General features: G+C 52.3%; 1 protein-coding gene across 1 annotated transcript in view; it reads left to right on the forward strand.

The window, feature by feature from the left end:
- The window catches only part of FAIM2 (Fas apoptotic inhibitory molecule 2), a 36,255-nt gene extending 16,425 nt beyond the window's left edge, over positions 1-19,830 (forward strand). The window contains exons 11-12 of the mRNA XM_004053100.5: positions 141-194; positions 16,074-19,830. Coding sequence (XP_004053148.1) covers positions 141-194; positions 16,074-16,223 — 204 coding nt within the window. The 3' untranslated portion in view covers positions 16,224-19,830. The remainder of the gene's footprint in view (positions 1-140; positions 195-16,073) is intronic.
- The last annotated feature ends 2,321 nt before the right edge of the window (positions 19,831-22,151 follow it).

Below are 22,151 nucleotides of genomic sequence, written 5' to 3' on the forward strand. Positions count from 1 at the left end.
GCTGTCAGTCCTGGGGCTCCTTAGGGAGCTCTGGTCAGGGCTACCCCATGTCCTCCATTCTCTGGACTGAACCCTCCTCCCTGCCCCTCTGACTGCTGCCCCTTCTTGTCGTCCCTAAGCCCATTTTTCCTCTGCCGCAGGTGCCCTGGCTCCATGCAGTCTATGCAGCACTGGGAGCGGGTGTATTTACATTGGTGAGTGTGGTCTAGCTCCTTGGCAGCCTCCTTCCCAGCATCCTGACCATCACCCCAGTCCCCTTCTCCTCCCATCTTCCTCACAGCCCTCCTCCCTGGATCCTCGGGAGCACCTGCGGGTAGGGCTAGGCTCAGTGTTGCGTTTGTTTGTTTGTTCGTTTGGGGGATTCTACCTGGTTTCCAGGACAGACCGGCTGACCTGGGCAGGAGGGAAGATTGTAACAGCAGGATGGAAGCTGTAGACAGAGGCAAAGCTGGGAAGAGGCATCCCTTCCTCCAGGGGAGGGGCAGCGGTGCTTGCGGGGGCGAGAGAGTGGGGGTATCCTGGCCATGTGGACCAAGTTAGTAATTACCCTCCTAGGGGCAATCAGGGAAGGCTTCTTGGAGCCAGGTACCCCGAGAGAGAGACTGTTAGATTGAGCATGTTCTTTGCTGTTCTCACGAAACTGAGAATGTTGATGATGATGATTATGGTTAGGATAACAGTAACAGCTAATATTTATTGAACACTTGCTTCCCCCCAGCCAGCTCTCCATAGCATTTAATCGTCATCTTAAGTCTATAAGATAGGTTCTACTGTTAATAAATTAAGATGGGGAGGCCGGTCACGGTGGCTCACGACTATAATCCCAGCACTTTGGAAGGCTGAGGAGGGCGGATCATGAGGTCAGGAGATCAAGACCATCCTGGCTAACATGGTGAAACCCCGTCTTTACTAAAAATACAAAAAAAATTAGCTGGGTGTGGTGGCAGGTGCCTGTAGTCCAGCTACTCCGGAGGCTGAGGCAGGAGAATGGTGTGAACCCGAGAGGCAGAGCTTGCAGTGAGCCGAGATCGCGCCACTGCACTCCAGCCTGGGCAACAGAGTGAGACTCTGTTTCAAAAATAATATAATAAATAAATTAAGATGGGGAAACTGAAGCTCAGAGATATCAAATAACATGCCCAAGATCACACAGCATCCTAGGAAGTGATAGGGCCAAACTGGGAACCTGGACCGTCTGATGTGAGTCCCCCTTGGGGTCTGAGGCTAAGTGGGGAGTGGCTGGAAGCAGATGCCCAGGAGGCAAGAGATGACCACGGACAGACACCTGCCTGGAGCTGCCCAACACAGGCCTCCTGCTCAGGTGGGCCCCACGCACCCGAATGCAGTCGTGTTTTAGGACCCACCCAGTTGGGCAAGCTTGTGCTGGTGACATCCTCTCAGAAAGGCGTTCAAGGTCAACATTTATTGACAATGGAAGCAGTAACCAGACTCTCCCCTCCCTCGCTGGAACATTCAGCTCAATTCAAGTGTAGCTTAGTCCAGGTTCCGGAGGCTTGTGGGCGACAGGCTGAGGGGGCTGAAATGGGGGAAGGGATGGGGAGAGAGCTGTGAGCAGAGGTTTTGGGGGCTTTGGATAGGGATCAAGCCTGAGTGAGGGTGTGGCAGGTTCATCCACGCGTCCTTTCCGCAGGTCTTTATAGAGCACCTACTGTGTGTGGTGTGCAGCGCGGCTGCCCAGATGCCTGGTCAGCAGGGAGAGTGCAGTGCGTGGTGCAGAGTAGCACACAGCCAGTACCGTAGAATGAATAAATGACCTCCAGGCTTGGAACTGGAGGGCTGAGATCTAGATGAGAAGACTGAACTCCAGAGAAATGGAATGATTTGTCCTTGGTTTCCTGGCAAGATAATGGCTCAATGTGGTCTTGATCAAGACTAAAGTGTCAGCTTACCCCAGGCTACCCTAGGACTTTTCCAGTTTCAGCACTGAAAGCCCCACTTCTTGAGGAGCCCCTAAATCCTGGGCAAACTGGGAGTCTGGTCACCAGAAGACACTAACTTTTCTCAGACCCCGCACCATGCTCTTCCCTCCAGGCAATACTTCCTAAAGAAAGGTTTCAAAGGATGTGGTGGGGAATCGAACTAGGAGAGAAAGAGGAGGGCCACATTCGGGAGAGGTAGTCTGGGCAACAGCGCCTGGAGGCCCTAGAGGGAGGCATTTGCAGGGGACAGAAGAGGGGTCAAGCCAGGGCAGACAGTCTGGTGATGTTGGAGGCAGTGAGCACCCATGGGGGGCCGGCCGGGGAGTTTACTTGGCTTCCCATGGATCAGGTTACAGCCAGTGTGTGAACCACCCGAGGAAGCCATGCATGCAAGTAGGGCTGGGTGAACAGTAATCCCTTAAATTTGTTTGATAAGCCCTAGTGTTATTAGAATAATAACAATAGTCCCCATCCTCTGTTCCACCCTTTATGTTTTACAAAGCACTTTCACACCTGTTACCTCCCCGCATCTCCACCACAGTCTGGCCAGGGAGTGGGGGCAGGCAGCCCTGAGGCTGTAAGACTTGCTTTCCACATCCAAAGCCCTGGGTGTTAAGGGGCTGGCACAGAGTCTTTTTTTTTGAGACGGAGTCTCACTCTGTCGCCCAGGCTGGAGTGCAGTAGCACGATCTTGGCTGACTGCAAGCTCCACCTCCCAGGTTCACGCCATTCTCCTGCCTCAGTCTCCCGAGTAGCTGGGACTACAGGTGCCCGCCACCATGCCCTGCTAATTTTTTGTATTTTTAGTAGAGACGAGCTTTCACTGTGTTAGCCAGGATGGTCTTGATCTCCTGACCTCGTGATCCGCCCACCTTGGCCTCCCAAAGTGCTGGGATTACAGGCGTGAGTGACCATGCCCGTCCTGGCACAGATTCTTATGGCCAGTAACAGGCAGATTGAGGACCAAGACCCAGGTGTCCTGTGCCCAGCCTGGTGCCACTTCCAGTGCCCCTGTGGTTCCCTTCAAAGAGGACACCTTCTGTGGTTCTACTGGCTTGGAATTGGGGAGAGGCTGAGGAGTTCTCTCCAGGAATTTTCCTCTCTCTCTCTCTCTGTCATCAGTATTGCCCTCTCTAATGGAGTAGTCCCATTAACATAGGAACACGCTGCAATTTCTCCCACCTGAAAATAACCCACAAAACACTCTTGACCCACATCCCCCTTCTCACTCCTGCCCCATTCCCTGCTCCCCATATACAGCAAAATTCCTTTTAAGAGAATCTCCACTCACTATGTCCAGTGGCTCTCCTCCCTCTCTCCTTCTTACCTACTCTACTCACAATTCCTTTCCCTCCCATTCTCTCTCTCTCTTTTTTTTTTTTTGAGACGGAGTCTCGCTGTGTCGCCCAGGCTGGAGTGCAGTGGCATGATTTCCACTCACTGCAACCTCTGCCTCCTGGGTTCAAGCGATTCTCCTGCCTCAGCCTCCTGAGTAGGTGGGACTACAGGCATGCACCACCATGCCTGGCTGATTTTTTTGTATTTTTAGTAGAGATGGGGTCTTGCCATGTTGGCCAGGCTGGTCTTGAACTCCTGACCTCAGATGATCCGCCCGCCTCGGCCTCCCAAAGTGCTGGGATAACAGGCATGAGCCATAGCGCCCGACCATTCCCTCTTGATCCTCTTAAACACACTCTCATCCAGGTCAAAGGGACTTCTGTGTAGCTAAATCCGGGGACCCAGTCTCAGTCCTCATCTGGCTGGACTCCCAAAAGTATTGGATACAACGGTTCCTTCCCTCTCCCACCCGCCCCAGAACATCTTCTTCCCTTGGTGTCCAGGCCACCACCCACCCAGGCGTTTCTACAGCCTGCTTGATCCTGCAAAAGGCCGACTCTTCTCTTTCTACCCTGCTCCCTCAGGATCTCAGGCAGCCTCAAAGCTTTGAATGCGATATTTTATGATGATTACTCTAACATTTACATCTCTAGCCTGGATATCTCTCTTGAATTCTAGACTAGAATTTCCGGTTGCCTAGTGAGGGTCTGCATGAGGAAGTCTCATAGGCACCTCAGAATTCACATGTACAAAACCAAGCTCCTGCCCCTTCCGCTGGATGCCTGCTTTTCCCAAAGCCTTCCCCATCTTCCTGTCACTCAGGACAAATGCCTTGGTGACACCTTCCACTCCTCCCCTCTCCTCACCCCCTACATCACGCCCCACATCAATGCTGTGGCCCCCTCTCCTATCCAGAATCTGACAACTTATCTCTGCCCTCATGGCTACTCCCTGTCCCAGCCCCCGTCGCCTCCAGCCTGGATTGATTGTTGCCATGGCCTCCTGCAGGCTGCCCCTGTGCCCTGCGTCTATGCACAGCACAGCAGCTGGAGTTGTTAGGTCCCCTCGTTCCTCCGTTGAGCATCCCGCAATCGCTTCCCACAGCCTGCAAGCTCTCTGACCTCCCCACTCCCCTCTGCTGTAGCCACACTGGACTCGTGCTGTGTGAGCATGGCAGGCTTTCTCCAAACCCAGGGCCTCTGCACCTACCTCTGTCTGTTCTTAGGGTCTGCTCACAGCCCTCTCTCCCATCCTTCAAGTGTGTGCAGCTCTGTCCCTCCCTCTTCCTCCCTACCCTATTTCCCTCTCTCTGTAGCGCATCTCATTCTGACACACTATGTATTTTTCTGATCTGTTGCTCATTGTCTGTCTCCCTCCAGCAGAATCTAAGTTCCTTAAGGACAGGGATTGTAGTCTGGCTTGTTCATCACTGCAGCCCCAGTGCCCAGAACAGGGCCTGGTACATAGTAGGTACCCAGGAGATGTTTGTGGCATGAACAGATCCCCAAGAGGTGTAGCAGGGGGCAGAGCCAGGCCCACGGAGGTACAATCAGAGCAAGGCAGAGAACGCACAGGCTATGTGGTTGAATTCAGCACTGCCCATCAGTCTTCTGTGAGTCACAGGGGAGGGGGAACTGCAGTGCCAATTATCTCATTAGGAGATCAACACTCCAAAAGGCCCTGGTCGGGATCATCCTGCAGATTATAGAAACAACAATGGAGAGCTTGGGGCCAGTTCCCCTGGCTCCATCCCCTGCCCGTGTTCATCTGCAGCTCCCCTGGGGCCCATGGGGCGGGGGAATGTTGATGAGAGGGGCTTTGGGACTCATTCCCCTTACCTCCTCTCAGTTTCAGGTAGACGAAGGCCCTCGGAGGCCCAGCCCCATAACTAAATCCCCTTACCCTCCCATTAGCTTGAACTCAGAAACATGCTGACCTCGTCCTGACCCTCAGGCGTGCGGACTCTGTGGTCCCCTAGCTCCAGCCTATCCCATAACTAGCACCCAGCACCCCCTGGTCTCTCATCTGCCCATCCTGCCCTCTCCCACCGTAGCCTTTGGGGAATTCTCAGCACAGTGGGGGCCACTCCCAGCCCTGCAGCTGAGCAGAGCTGGACACGCACACTGCATGCAGGTGTCCCTGCCACGTGTGCCGCCTCAAGGAGACTGTGCAAGAGTGGGGTGAAGAGAAGTGTAGGAGGAGGCCCCAGACCCCCAGGGGGACCCTCCCCTCAACTCCCACCAACCTGAGCTTTGGAAGCGCTGTGAGAATCCAGCTTCGAGAATCCAATTTCTCTCCCAGAAACATCAGCCCCTCCCTTGAGATTCTGCCATCTTTGAGGGCAGGCTGCCCAGTGGAAGGGGCAGCACCTGAGGGGGTGGCAGGCGAGGCTTCTCAGGGCTCTGGTCCAGCTTTGAGGAACAGGCCCCTCCTAGGCCTCACCCATGTCAGCCTTAGTACATTCTCAGGGAGCCTTAGGTTTTTGGTCTTACCCCTACCCCATATCCCTCACTGGATGCCAGAACCCAAATATGCCAGTAGAAGTGGGTGAGCCAGCTGAACAGCCCTGACCTCAGAGTGGCTGAATCCTCCCATTCCCCCTAGTGCCCTCTCTTTGGGTGCTTTTCTGTAGAAACTCATGGAAAGTCGCACAGGAAGCATGAGGGTCCGGTCGGGCTGGCGTGATGGGGCAGGGAATGAGGTGGGGGCACATGCCTGCAGCTGGCTTCTAGCAGCAGCTGAGACTCCAGGGCCCATGGAACTTGGAGCAGGTTGCCCCATCTCAGAGTTGGTTCTTCCTTGGGGAAGCTAAGGTCTCTGAGCCCCCTAAATCAGAAGCCCAAGTCCCAGAGTCCTCGGGAAGGAATGAGGCATAGGACATTAGAAATTAGGTGATGGGCCCAATGGGAATAGACCTCTTCACTTCCTGCCCAGCCTGGCCAATTTGAGGACCTTGGGAGCCACAGTTGCTAAGAAACATCACAGTTGTTGTGCTTTAAGGAAGATTAGTGAGAAGCTGAGTGGACAGACCAGAGGCTGGGAGACCAGTTAGGAGGTCACTGCAGTGTCCCAGAGCCGGGGTGGGTGGGGGCAGGGAGACTGTGCATGGTCAGTACTGGATGCTGCAAGCCTAATGGCATTTGGATGAGCAGAGCTGGGATAGGAAGATGCTCAGTAGGGATGCTGGACCTCCAGTTCCGATGTTGACCACTGACTAAGGAGAGACATAATACAGCTATCTGTCCTCAGTCTCTGGAAGGAAAGCAGGGCTGAGACCTGGAGCCCTCAGAGCTGGCAGGGACCAGCCTGAGGCAGCTGCTGCTGAAGCTGAGCATGCGCTGAAGCCAAGACAGCACATCCAGAGAGAGAGACACACACACACTCACATTCACGCATATACACACATGCACATCCATATACATACACTCACATAAACTCACATATACACACATAGCCACATGCACACATACACATACATACACACTCATATACACACATACCCACATGCACACACACACATGCACACATACACACACACATATACACATGTACACACATGGACTCATGCATACATACACATGCACATATAGACATGCACACACATGCACTCACAAATACACATGCATATATACACACATGCGCATACACTCACATGCACACACATACACATGCACATATACACATGCACATATGCACACATACACACATGCACACACATACACACATGCATACATACACACACGCACATATACACATGCATATACACACTCATACACACATGCACACATATACACAGACATGCATACACATGCACTCGTGCAGACACATACACATGCACATACACAAACATGCACATACATATGCACATATACACATGCACATACACTCACATGCACACAGACACATACACATGCACATATACATACATGCACATACACAAACTCACATGCACACAGACACATACACATACACACATGCACATACACAGATACACTCACATGCATACATATACACATACGCACATATACACATGAACATACACACATATACATGCATGCACATATACACACATGCACATGCACGGTCATGCACATATATACACACACATATACACATGCATATACACACTCATACACACATGCACACATACACACACACATGCACTCATGCACACAGACATACACAAACGCACAGACATGCACATATACACGCACATACACTCACATGCACACATAGACACATACACATGCACATATACATACATGCACATACACAAACTCACATGCACAGACACACATACACATACACGCATGCACATACACATACATTCACATGCATACATATACACATACGCACATATACACATGAACATACACACACATACACACATGCATGCACATATACACACATGCACACACATGCACTCACACACACACATGCATACACACATACACTCACATGCACACAGACACACACATACATGCACACACATACACTCACATATACACACATTCACATGCACACACATACACAAATGCACATATACACACAGGCACACACATACACTCACATGCACACAAATACATATATACACATGCATATACACTCGCACACATAGACATACACACACATATGCACACATGCACACTCACATATACACAAGCATGCACATACACTTGCACATATATACAAGGGCACATACATACACATGCACACATATACACATGCACATACACACATACACATGCACACATATACACATACGTACATATACACATGAACATACATTCACACTTGCACGCACATATACACATGCACATACAGTCATATGCACACATATACACACATCCACATACACACATATACACACATGCACACATGCATACACATTCAGACACACACATGCACATATGCACACACGCACATACACACACACATGCACACAGACACATATACACACATGCACACACACTCACATATACACACATTCACATGCCCACACATACACGCACATATACACACATGCACACACATACACTCACATGCACACAAATACACATATACATGCACATATACATGCATGCACATACACCCATACTCACATATACACACATGGACACACACACATGCACATACACTCACATATACACACATACACTCACATGCACATACACACATGCACATATACACACATGCACATACATACACATATGCACACATATACACATGCACATACACACATACACTCATACACACACTCACATGCACACATACCCACATACACATATACACACATGCACACACATGCACTCGCACACATAAACACACATACACACGCACATATACACATGCACATGCATACACATACACACACACATACACACGTACACACATATACACACATGCACATGCACACATACACATAAACACATACATGCACACATACACATACACTCACACATACACATACGCACATATACACACATGCAGATGCATACACTCACATGGACACATATACACACACATATACCCACATACACGTATATGTATACACTCACACACACATGCACACACCTACACACATATACACACATAGACACACATACACATACGCACACTCACACACATATATACACATGCGCACACATACACATACATACGCACATACACACATACACACGTATATATACAGGCACACACATACCCACATGCGTGTGCGCACACACACATACCATGACCAGCCTGGGCCAGACCCACAGCATCCAAGGGATTTAAGAAAAATACTCCCGTCTACCCCAACCCCTCACCCTGCTTTTCTAGTGGGGATGGCGATATATGCCCTACCTTCCTCACAATGAGAAAAACACTTCGAAAAGTAAAAATGGCCACACAAATCCAAGGCTGAGGCATGACTTTTAGACTTATCTTCATTCCATTCAGAGCTTGAGGCCCATTTCCCGCAATGCATTGCATGAGGCTGAAGGAGTCAGTGAGAACCTTCTCTATTAGGTCGCCCACCCTCTGCCACTGAAACAGTCCCAATGCCTCCCCTGAGGCCTCCCCGACGCCCCACCCAGACAACCTGGAAGTGGCATGGGTTCCTCTGGGCTGGGGTGGGTGGACTGATCAGTGATTGCTCCTTCAGGGGAGAGTGTGCAGGCCCCCTCCTGAGGCCTGCCTGTCTCATTCCTGAGGAGTTCATCCCCCAACCCACACCCTGCTCAAACCTGACAGGAGGAGATGGAGAAGCCCTGGGGTGGGGGACTGAGGGAGGGGAGGCAGAGGCAGCTCCACACCTGCCTGGGGGCAGAAAGGAACTTCTGCTTCCATATCCAGGACCTGGTTCTTCAGAGCAGAGCCAGGAAGAGGCACTGGCACGGCCAGTAGGGTTGTGGAGTGGGGAGGGGGCTCTGCAGCTGGCCAGTGCCCCCCACCAAGTCACATTCAAGGCCTTACTGCTCCTCTTACCATTCTGTGACCTTGTGCAAAATGACTTGACTGCTCTGTGCCTCACTGGCCTCATCTTTAAAATGGGGCTAACCTGCCTGTCTCACAGGCTGTTGTAATGGATGAATAGGGTAACAGGTGAAGGGAAAACAGCCTCCTCACACTTGGCACATGGCAATTCTCAATCGATCACAGCTTTTACTCTTTTTTTTTTGAAATGGAGTCTCGCTCTGTCACCCAGGCTGGAGAGCAGTGGCTCGATCTCGGCTCACTGCAAGCTCTGCCTCCTGGGTTCACGCCATTCTCCTGCCTCAGCCTCCCTAGTAGCTGGGACTACAGGCGTGCACCACCACGCCTGGCTAATTTTTTGTATTTTTTTTTTTTTTTTAGTAGAGACGGGGTTTCCCCATGTTAGCCAGGATGGTCTGGATCTCCTGACCTGGTGATCCACCCGCCTTGGCCTCCCAAAGTGCTGGGATTACAGGCGTAAGCCACCGCACCCAGCCCAGCTTTTACTCTTACGGTAAATGATAACCTTGTCATTTAAATCACCAGATTTAGCCTGGCTTCAAAATCTGGTCATCTAAATGACAAGGTTATCATTCACTATAAGTATCAAAGCCCCTTCTCTGCCACAGTCTAGCTGTGTGGACTCACCGAGTTATGTAACGTCTTTGTGCTTCAGTTTCCCTATCTGTAAAATGGGGACAAGAACAGTACCTCCCTCATAGGCGGCTGTGACTTTTGGATGCATTCATATATGAAAAGCACTCAGTGCCTGGTGTGTGGTCAATGATCAGTAACTCTTACCTGTTGGTAAGTTATCTGAAGTCTGAGCCAAGATTTGAACCCAGGTCTGTGTGACTCCCCAGCCTATGTTCTTAAGCACTGTATTATGCTGGACTCATGCCCTTTCTCGTATGACCACACATGGCTCTTTCATACAAAATATTTTATTCCACTTACTGCCACAGGCTATTGATGCTTACCTTGCCTCCTGGTTCCTTTTTTTTTTTTTTTTTTTTTTTTGAGATGGAGTCTCGCTCTGTCGCCCAGGCTGGAGTGCAGTGCTGTGATCTTGGCTTACTGGAACCTCCACTTCCCGGGTTCAAGCGATTCTCCTCCCTCAGCCTCCCAAGTAGCTGGGATTACAGGTGCCCACCACCACGCCTGGCTAACTTTTGTATTTTTAGTAGAGATGGGGGTTTCATCGTGTTGGCCAGGCTGGTCTCGAACTCCTGACCTCAGGCGATCCACCCACCTTGGCCTCCCAAAGTGCTAGGATTACTGGATGAACCACCGCACCTGGCCCACTTTTTAAAAAGTTGATAGATAATCGTGTGTCATTAATACACTTTCATACACTACCCCCCTTTCATTCTGGGCCAGGCTTTCTGATTCGAATGCCTGCCAGACCCTGTTCCTTTGGTGGCCCTCCTGGGGGTGCAAATGTTGTCTGTGCCATCTAAATTTTTGACATCCAGGTCAATGGAGAGAAGTATCTTCTATTGGTATCAGGCAAGAAATGGGCCCCAGATCTCTACTCAGTGGTCTCTCTTCACTCCCTCACCCCCTCACCCTCTCCTGCAGCCCAGTCGGCGCACCTGGACATATGGCTGGTAGTCTCTTCTCCAGAGACTCCCCAAAGCCCAAGCTCACCCTCTAGCTGTCCCTGGGCTGGGTGATGCGGGCAAGTCACTTACACTGTCTCTGCCTCAGTGTCCTCAGCAAATGGTGGAGCTGATAGTGTGACACCTGCCGCAGAGGCTTATGGTGAGAATTCAGTGAAAGAGTTCATGAACTCTTCTTTTGTGCTATTTTAACCCTTCTATTTTAAACTTCTAATTATATAATGTGTGAATACATTTATTCATATATTTGACTTTTGGAAAATCTTAAATATAGATAAAAGCAAATGTCACTTTGATCGTGTCCCTCACTGCTTTCCCCAGCAGGAACCATGAATTATCTCTCCTTTCAGACCTTTCTTTATGCATTTCATAGATATTTGCTATGTGCGCTCCTCTGACGTGTATAGTTTTATGGGATCATATGATATAGATTTTTCACAACTTGCTTTTTTCTCACAGTAGCATCTGTCACAGATGTTTCCACCTCAGCACTGCTGCCCAGAGTTTATTTAACCACCCCCATGTTGGTAGAGTTTGGGTTGTTTCAGCATCTCACTGTTAGAACCAATGCTGCAAACAACAGCCTGGGGGGTGCCTCCACACGCCCTCACACTGGCATTTCTGCAGGACAGACACAGTCCACGTGTCACTGTTTATGCTGATACAACACATTGCAACCCCAGCTTTTTGTATTCAGTGCCTGCCTGCGGGTGGCTCTGAGCTGGCCTTTCCATGGCATGCACTGCCCAGAGCCCCTCAGCGTCACCTCTGGGGCCACATTCAGGGAGGACAACGGACATAAGCCTGGGCCCCAGATATGGCAGGGTCAGGCCAAATGTGTGGCTGGGGGCCCCGGCCAGGTTTAGCACTGGCCAGTAAAGTGAGGCGGGGAAGTTTGCCTTTGGCACCTGTGCCCTCTGCACACGCTCCCTCCCTCCCTGCAAGCCCACTCCTCCCCTATCTCCACCAGCATAGGAGACGGCACTCGATAAGCAGCCATCAGCAAGTCACTCAGCTCTCAGACTCCTTTCCTCATGTAAGATCATGAGGACACCCACCTCCCAGGGCAAATGGAGAGAGGGAGATGAGATCAAGTGTTGGTCTGGGGAAGGACTCTTCAGATGTAAGTTAATAGTGTCCTTGTCCCGGGGGGCCTCCTGCCCCATCCCACGTGCTCCTCCTGCAGAGTCGCCTGTTCAGCTGAACACTAACTCAAGTACCTGCCCTCCTTTTAGGGGTTTGCAGTCAATTCGGTTGCTAGCTCTCAGCCAAGATCCTAGCTACCCACTAAGATGTTAACTATAACCAAGATACCTGCTCTCAACCAAGACATTAGTTAACAATGCTTTCCATCTCCAAGGAGATAGCAGCAGATGACTTTCCCCTGTAAATCAATGCACTGCCATGCAGAATCTCTGATCATGTCTTTTGCCCTCATTAGACTGTCAGTTCTATGAGGGCAAGTTCTCTGGAATATAGTAGGTGCTCAGCAAATATTGTTGGGAATAAATCGATGAAAAGAGTTTGTTTGACTCACAGGCATGAGGTGGCAGTGATGGGTCATACTGGTCAGTGGGGTTGAAATTTGAAGCAGGCCATCCTAGAGAACACCACATAGATAAGCATCTGTGGCTATGGACCAAGGGCTGGGGCAGAAATATTTCATTCCTCTTCTCTCCAAGAGAAAAGCCAGCTGGCTGCTCTAGGGGGTCTCCTGCGTGGGTGCTTCTCAGAAGGGCCACCCCCAGAGCTGGACAGATCCAAGCCTTCCAAGTTAAGAGACTCCATTTCATTAGCTCACCCAGGGGTGACCAGGCTCTGGGAAACCAACCAAGCAAGCTACTGATTGAACAGCCAGATCAGCAGTTTATGAACTGATGCTGGCAGCTGTGACTGCCAAGTGGCCCAAAGCATTTGCACTGGGCCTTCTGCTTGCTCATTCTCTCTGCAGAAGGAAAATGTGCTTGGGAATCCAAATCAAACACAGAAGGAGCAGAGCGGAATGGAGAGAAATCATACTCAAAAATACAAATAGTGGATGCCACATACACTGTCATAAATCTACCCTCAAAACCACACCGTGGTGTGGGCATTGCTACTATCCCACTTTGTAGATGAGGACACTGAGGTCAAGTGGATGACTTGGCTACTGAGCAATGGAGCCGGGTCTCAAACCCAGGCATTTCAACTCCTGTTCCTGTCTGGAGTGCCCTTCCCTCAGTGCCACTGAGCTCAGGAGACTGACGCACCCCGCACAGGGCTCCTCTCAGCCCTGGCCATGGCTCCCCATTTTCGCTCTGTTAAGGCCACTCAGCTCCCCAAGGAACAGTGCTGCCTCCCTGATGAGATGCAAGAGACACCTGAGTCTCATCAGCAGCACGTGCACGTCCTCAAGAGGGCACCTCTCCTTCTGCAGATAATAACAATGAAACCACATTAATATAATAGCAAGCATTCATTAAGTGCTTACCATGTGTCAGGCACCATGCCAGGCCCCTTGCATGCATTATCTCATTCTCACAACAACCTCAGGAGGCAGGCACGCTCATCTCCCTTTTACACATAGGGACTCACAGGCCTAGAGAGATTAAATGCTCTGCCCAGGTCCTACAGCTAATGAGTGGTAGAGCAGAGCCTGCAGTCCAAGTAGATCTGACTTTCAAGCCTGTGCTCATAATTGCCCCCACCTCCTCACCTTTGACGGTGGCCCTGCCTCAATGTCCCATGTGCTGGAATTGCTCCCTGTTGGAGCCCTGGCCTCTTGGGCCTGCCGGGAGGAGCATTGCACCAGGGCTGGGATTCAACTAGGATTCTACGGGGCTGTGTCTATAGCAACTCTAAAGTCTGGGTCTCGGGAGACAAGGAGTCCATGGCGGGGGTGAAGGAAAGGGAACTGAGCATGACCCCTGTCTACCAAGCAGAGTGCAAGCTGCAAGGGCAGGCCCCAATCCCTTCCTCCTCTATCCACTTCTCCCATAGTTCCTGCCTCACCGAGTTCCCCACTCTTCACACAACACCAGTCAGGCCTCCCAGGCTTCCCTAGGCCTTCCCAGCTAGCAAACTCCTACTTAAGCCTCAGGTGAAATGCCACCTCTCCTGGGTCACCTTCCTATGGCCCAATTAGTAGCTCCTTCCTTCATAGTCCTAATTGTGCATTTCCTGGGTTTTCTTGTAGTGACCTGTAAGTGTCCCCCATGACGCTGTGAGCTTCCCCAAGGCAGGCACGGCTTTGTGTTTCTCGTCTCTTTTGCTCTCAGCAAGTCCCTGTCATGCAGCTGTTGCCCCATGCATATTTATTGTATAATGAATGAGTTTCAGAGGACCTAGGGAACATGCCTTTCATACACAAGTGACTGAAGAGCCCAGTTAACAAGAATGTGAATCAATGTAAAAGAATTCTAATCCCGGGCTGGGCCTGGTGGCTCACGCCTGTAACCCCAGCACTTTGAGAGGCCGAGGCGGGCAGATCACCTGAGGTTGGGAGTTCAGGACCAGCCTGACCAACATGGAGAAAACCCGTCTCTGCTAAAAATACAAAATTAGCCGGGTGTGGTGGCACATGCCTGTAATCCTAGCTCCTCAGGAGGCTGAGGCAGGAGAATCGCTTGAGCCTGGGAGGTGGAGGTTGCAGTGAGCTGAGATCACGCCATTGCACTCCGACCTGGCCAACAAGAGCGAAACTCTGTCTCAAAAAAAAAAAAAAGAAAAGAAAAGAAAAGAAAAAAAATTCCAATCCCACGTGGATCAGTGCTTCATCACCTTTGAGATACTGGTGGACTTTTTGGCCTCTTTCTCCAGAAAAGCGCACCACGCCTGCCAAATTTCATATGCTACTTAAGGGTTCTGCTCTTTAGGCTTGGAGCCCAGAGGAAAGCTGCATGGCAAAGGGTAGGAGCCACTGTATACAGTGGGCAGACCTGGCAGGGGCAGGGGGGTGACACAGCGCTGTCTCAGAGGGAATCTGTTCCTAGTCCATTAGGCCAAGCAGGGCCCCAGGGAAGAGCCTGTTTCCTGGGAGGAAAGGCACTAACCCCGAGTGCTGTTAGCAGCAGGGCAGAATGTTTACACCTGGGGCTCCGGAGCCGGCCTGCTCGGGTTCAAATCTTGGCTTTGCCACTTTCCAGCTGTGTAACCTTTAGCTAATATTTAAGGTCTCTGGGCCTCGCTTCCTGTAGGAAGAATCGGATTCTTATTTGATGGGGATGTCAGTAGCACTGATGGGCTGTCAGTACAGCACAAGTGCCCGGGCCCTGCTTGTACCTGAAGCGTTTGCCTTCCTCTGAGAGCAGGGTCCGGAGGGAATGGCAAGAAGACTAGGCCTCAGCTTGAAGGTCCCCTCTCCCAGGAAGCCTTCCCTAACTTCCTGCCACACTCACATAGGTGAGGCTCCTTGTTATCAGCCCCACCGCTGCCTGGAACCTTGTTATACTCATCATCCTAACAATTACTTCCTCTAGACTCTAAGCTCTGTGAGGACAGGGATCCCGGCTGTCTTGTTCTCTGCTGTATCCCTGTGCCTAGCACATAGCAGGTGCTCAATAAATAGCTGCTGAATAGAATTAGGGACAGAAGGTGTCACAGGAGGGCCACTGGGCAGTCAGGCAGCAGGTGAGGGTAATAAAATTGGGGGTGGGGCTGAGGGGGACACCTGGGCTGCCATAGTCAGTGTCACACTGCCTGGGCCTCTGACCTCTCTCTCTCTCCTCACTTCTCCCAGTTCCTGGCACTTGACACCCAGTTGCTGATGGGTAACCGACGCCACTCGCTGAGCCCTGAGGAGTATATTTTTGGAGCCCTCAACATTTACCTAGACATCATCTATATCTTCACCTTCTTCCTGCAGCTTTTTGGCACTAACCGAGAATGAGGAGCCCTCCCTGCCCCACCGTCCTCCAGAGAATGCGCCCCTCCTGGTTCCCTGTCCCTCCCCTGCGCTCCTGCGAGACCAGATATAAAACTAGCTGCCAACCCAGCCTGTGGCCAGGTCACTCTCTACCCCAGCCCAGCCCAGCCCTCTGCCGCTTGTACATACGCCATGGGGACCCTGAGGAACTGAGGCCACGTCAATCCCTGTGCCGCCCCATTCGCCCGTTACATCTTCCAAACTGGGACGGTCAAGGCTGAAGGCTCCTCTGGGTTTGAGGGTCCAAGGGACAAGGAGGAGAAGCCTAGCAGGATTTCAGATGCGGGAGAGAGACCCAGGAAGCCCAGCAGAGCCCTGAGCCCCACTGCAATTCCTCCTAGGGCTGCACAATCATGTGGCCTTGGGGCACACTGTCCTGCATCCAGTCTGTGTCCTCCTGTCTTTCGCATCCAGGTCAGGCATTGACACTTTGTAAGAAAGCGGGCAGGGGACACAGCTGGGCAGGTGGAGTGGGTGGGCAGGATGGCTGTCCCAGTCTGCCCATCTTCTCTTGGCTCTGGGACCAGCGGCTTGTTCTAGGGATTTGGACCTGGAGGCCAAGGGCAATAGGAGAGGGTCTGAAGCCTGTGCTGTCTGCTGCTTGCTGTGAATGGCCCTCCCGGGTCATGACAGAGCTCTTTTGGGGCAGGAGGTGAGGGCAGGGGGCCCCGCTCCTTGGTAAGGGCCTGCCCTGGGGCTCCCAGGGAAGTGGGAGCTGGGGAGCCAATCCACCCAGACCCGCGTCCACCTGGGAGGCATTTGGGGTTGCAGGACCGAGACCCACATCCTCTCACTCACTTCTCCACCCGCCAGGCAGCTGCCAGAGGCCTGAGGCTGAGTGAGGTGTGATTGGGCCCTCCGGCTGGATGTTCTGGGGGAGGAGGCAATCGCTCTAGCTGCCAGGCCAGCCCCATCTGGAAGGAGTCCCTGCTCTGCCTCAGCCCTAACCTGAGGCTGTGTGGGAGTCCCTTCTGCATCTCTTATTTCCTAAACCCTTCCCGTCAGCTGCTGTTTGCTGGCTCGTCCCCAGCCAGGCCTCCTGAGGTCTTCATAGTTGGCACAGTCCACATCTCTTCTAGCTTCACTGGCCACTCACTCAGCCCAGAGTCCCTAAGTGCTCCCCCACTTATCTCTGCATCTCTCCAATTTGGAAGCCATCTAGCTGATGCTAACAGCCAGGGCCAGTCCCTCCAGCTGGTCCCATGTAATGAGGCCAGGGCTCCTTATCAGCTTCCAGGCGGCTGGGATCTCAGGCAGGGTGTGCGTCAGCCCTCCAACCCCCAGGGGGGCGCCTGTGGGGAGGGAACCAGGAGGCCACACTGGGGGAGCGTGCAGCCAGCATGTGCAGTGGCCAACTCTAGGCCAGTGGAAAGTTACTGTGTGGATACAGGAAGGCTCTGAGTGGCTAGCAGGACCCTCCCTTGGCTTCGCCCTCCTCCTCTTCTCTCTCCCCTGTGCTGGGAGCTCCGTCTGCCTTGGGAAGGGAGACGAGGTGTGCTGTTCCTTCCCAGCCCCATCCCTCCCCACCCTTCCTACTCCCAGCTTTCAAGAAACATTGCAGAAGCATTTGAAGTTTTGTTCCATCTTGGATATTTGAAGAGAAAAGGAGCCAAGAACTGGCGGGTGGTGTGTGTGCAGCAAAGGCATTGGGGGCACGGGTGAGATGCCCACTGTGTGCTGGTCTAAATTAATCCATCGCAGTGATCCTCCAGAGACAGCGCTCTGCTCATGTCCGTAGCAGAGGGAAAAGCCGAGGTGCTCAGAAAGGCTTGGTAATGAGTCCCAGGTCATACGGCTAGCGAGTGGCGGGCCTGGGGTTCAGACCCACAGCTGCCTCACGCAAACAGGGTATCACGCTTGCCCCTGGGCCTGGGTGGGGGCCGGAATGAGACCACGTGAGAGTGCAGAGAGGTGGGTGGTCAGGCCCTGATATCCTGGGGATTTCTTGTCCTCAGTGCCACCTGGCCTCCCATCTTTCCTGAAACCCCTCGCCAGATTTTGCACTCTGAGGTTTCTATCTTCCAGACAAGAGCTGGGAGGCAAGATTTCTGGTTTCTGGTTCCTAGCCTCACTGCCAGTGGGCTCCTGCTATTAGGTGAGGGTTTCTTGCTGTCTGGAATTCAGTTTTTCCATCTGCCACATGGACGTTCATAGCCAGGATAGGGCGGGAGAGGCACCAGAACATTTCTCTCCACTGACTTTCTCACCCGGTTCCCGCCCTCCTCCACCTCCTCTCCTCCGGGCCCCTCAGTTTCCTCTCCTCATCTCTGGCCTCAGTTCCAGAGGGTTAGCCCCAGCGCCCCACTCTCCTGCCACTGTCAGATAGCCTTGGTCATGCTTCCTAGAATCTACTTGTCCAAGTTCTCCTCTCCCTGGGATAAGTTATTGCAGAAACTGAGGATTTAGAAGCTTATTCAGGGCTGAGTGCCAAAAGCTTGGGGGAGGAGGGACAGGTCCTCGGCTATAAACAATGTCACACACGCATCACAGCCATTTGAGAAATGGCTTCTTTGCAGAGCTGGGGAAGCCAGGCAGAAGATGCCGCAGCCTCCTACTCTGGGTCCTGAGTGGGGGTCCCAGGTACCACAGTGTAGGCAACAGGGTCAGGGCCAAAGTCTATGCGTTCCATCTCCAATCCAGGCAGTGAGGAATCCTGAAACACCAGGAGAGGCGTCAGAAGGAGGAAGGGCAGGGGAACAGGAATGCAAGATTAAGGAAACCGCAGCTGAGCAGGTGTCACAAGCTGTAAAGGAGGAAGGGAGCCTGCAGGCCCTTCACATTTTTGGCCTGGGTGGGGCTGGGCCCAGGAAGGGGTGGGCTGGATTTTGTAAAGCTGGAGGCAGCCAGGAATCTGACTGTCTGGAATGTGAGTTGAGGGGTATCCCACTGAAGTCCTCTTCTGGAAGCTGCAGATGGGGGCCAGGGAGGCACACACGAGTCTGGGACTCATTCCCGGGCACACCTATGGCTCCTTCTGTATCACCTGGGGAAGCCCCGGAATCTTAGTTCTTCCATTCCCTACTCTTCCTTCTGAGGGAGTCAGGATGGGACAGACACCCATTTTCCAAAAGGCTCCTTGCCTCCTTCCCTGGCCCACCTGAAGCCGAGTCCCAGGTGTCCTGGCTGCTCTCCTGGGCGGGGTGGGATTTTGCACAAGCACTTTGCTGCCCTCCGGTGGCTGCTTGAGGAAACGCGGGGCCTGGTTTGGGAGAGTCACCGAGGGCCCATGTGGCTGGAGGTTGGGGGCAGGATCTGGCCCGAGCTCTCCTCAGACCTCCCCAGACCTGTCTTCTCATCAGCCACCGCTGTTTTCTTTTGCCGAACGATGGTTGCATCTCTCGGACACAGTGTACCCCCTCCCAAGCCCTCCCTGAGCCGTTCTCCTGAGTCCCTGAGGGCAGACACAGCTCCAGGGACCCAGGCCGGCTGCCACACCCCAGACACTCCTGCTGTCCACTGGCCTCAGCTCCTGCAAGTTCCCCAGTGTCCGCACCTGTTCCCTTCCCTGACCTCACCTTCCTGGGGTCTGTGACTGACTGGAGATAAAAATAAAAGCAATTGTGACACCTGAGTCGCTTCCCTCGTCTGCCGTGTGCTGGTTGCCTCAGATGGTCGTGGAGTCTGTGTGGGTCAAACCCGGACCTGTGTGAGAGCCTTCTCACCAGAGCTGCTGAGTTTGAAGTAAATCTCCATGTTTATTTTCATGTGGACAGAGTTAAATTGGTTCTCCTGCTCAATAAACCCTTTACGGAGGCTCTCAGGATCCCGGAGTTAGAAGCAATCCCAGAGTCTCCTCCGGAACAGGGGCTCACCCCTTTCTGTGGAAGCCTGTCCATTTGTGGGCCGTTCTGGTAGAAGGGTCTTTCTTATTTTGAGCCAAAATCTGCTTCCTAAAAGGTACACAGAAGGAAGGAATGCCTGGGTTGCACCTGGACAGATTCTCCAGAGCGGCAGCTTTAAAACCACAGAACCTTGGCTGGGCTCAGTGGCTCACGCCTGTAGTCCCAACACTTTAGGAGGCTGAAGTGGGTAGATCACCTGAGGTCAGGAGTTCGAGACCAGCCTGGCCAACATGGTGAAACCCCGTCTCTACTAAAAACACAAAAATTAGCTGGGCGTGGTGGCGCACACCTGTAATCCCAGCTACTCAGGAGACTGAGACAAGAGAATCGCTTGAACCCAGGAGGCGGAGGTTGCAGTGAGCCAAGCTTACACCACTTCACTCCAGCCTGGGCGACAGAGCGAGACTCCGTCTTAAAAAAAAAACAAAACCAAACAACAACCCTACAGAACCAAAGCTCCTTGAAGGCAGAGTTATGACGCACGGTCTCAGTAAACAACTTACCAGTGAATGGAGGAATGCATGGGTGAATGTGTCTACTCCAACCCTCTTATTTTACCTGAGAGGAAACTAAGGAGCAGGGGGTGCAGCGACTTGTCCAAGTTTACGCACAAATTAACGACTGGGAGTGGGGTCAGGAGGCGCATGGGTTAATGATCACCCCACAAGCTCCTGTGGGGAATGTGGGGCCAGGGCGCTGTGTGGGAGGGGAGGGAACGCCGTCACACTGGAGCCATGGGGGACGTTATCTTGTCTCTGACAAGGTTAGGACACAAATTCAGCTGGAGCAGGGAAAGTGGCTGGGGCAAGAGTTAGAGGACTCTGAGGAGAGAAAAGTGACTTTTATTAAGTGCTCACTGCATACAAAGCACTTCCACAGATGGTGAGAGATAGGAGAGGGAGAAGATACCAACGGTGGTGCAAGAGAGAAACCAGGCACTGCGGCTCGAGACCGTGCAGCCGTGGGTCCTGAGAAGATGCAGCCCCACCAGGGAAGCAGTGCTGAGCTGTGTCGCCGGGGAAAGGGAAGATCCCTGGATCAGGGCTCAAAGCGTGCAAAATGTTGAGGGGCAGGGGCTGGTGTGATGGAAGGGATGAATGGTCTAGGTTGGGGTACACGCTGGGCCCCCTTGCCACCCCCTGCCTCCAGATCCCTTCTGCCTCACCACCCATTCTTACCTGGACTGCCTGTTAGCTTTCCTAGGACTGCCATACAAATTGCCACAAACTGGGTGGCTCAAAACAACAGTGATTCATTTTACCACAGTTGTGGAGGCTGGTAGCCTGAAATCAAGGTGTCAGCAGGGTGGGTTCCTGCTGGAGGCTCTGAGGGAGGGCCTGTGGCAAGCTCTTTCCAAGCCTCTGGCAGCTGCAGGTGATCCGCAGTGTTGCTTGGCAATGGCGCCTCCAGTCTCTGCCTCCATCTTCATATGGCCTTCTCCTCTGTGTCTCTGTGTCTTGAAGCTCCCTCTCCGTCCTCCTAGAAGGATACCTGTCTCTGGATTTAAGGCTTACAATAAATCTAGGATGATCTCATCTCAAGGTCTTTATTTGGAAAAAGATCCTATTTCCAAAAAAGGTCACATTCACAGGTACAGGGGTTTAGAACTTGGACATATCTCTCTTGAGGGGGCCCCTATTCAACCCTTTACACCATTCATTCTCTTCTGGCTGCTACTGCCCCGTGGTGGCCTCTGTACGCATCCCCCACCCATGGGACAGTCTTCACATACAGTACCCAGCCCCCAGTGAGACTGGAGAAATCCCAGAGCTGAGCAACCTCATCCAGCTCATTTATACCATCTGTCTTTACTCGAGTCTGGCTACTCCCAGCAAACCTGTTTGCCCTCACAGATTTTGTGTGTGTGTGCACGCACACACACACGCACATGCGTGTGTGCGCACACACACACACCACGGATGGCTAAGATGCTTCCTTCCCAGCTTCTCATCCTCCACTCCCCTCCACACTCTCTGCTTGCTTTATCTGGGAAAACCCTGCCAAAAGGAGTGAGTCTCGCCTGTCCCGCATCGCTGCTGTCCCCCTCTGT

Source organism: Gorilla gorilla, chromosome 10, assembly GCF_029281585.2.
Source record: "Gorilla gorilla gorilla isolate KB3781 chromosome 10, NHGRI_mGorGor1-v2.1_pri, whole genome shotgun sequence".
In the NCBI taxonomy this organism is placed as follows: Eukaryota; Metazoa; Chordata; class Mammalia; order Primates; family Hominidae; genus Gorilla; species Gorilla gorilla.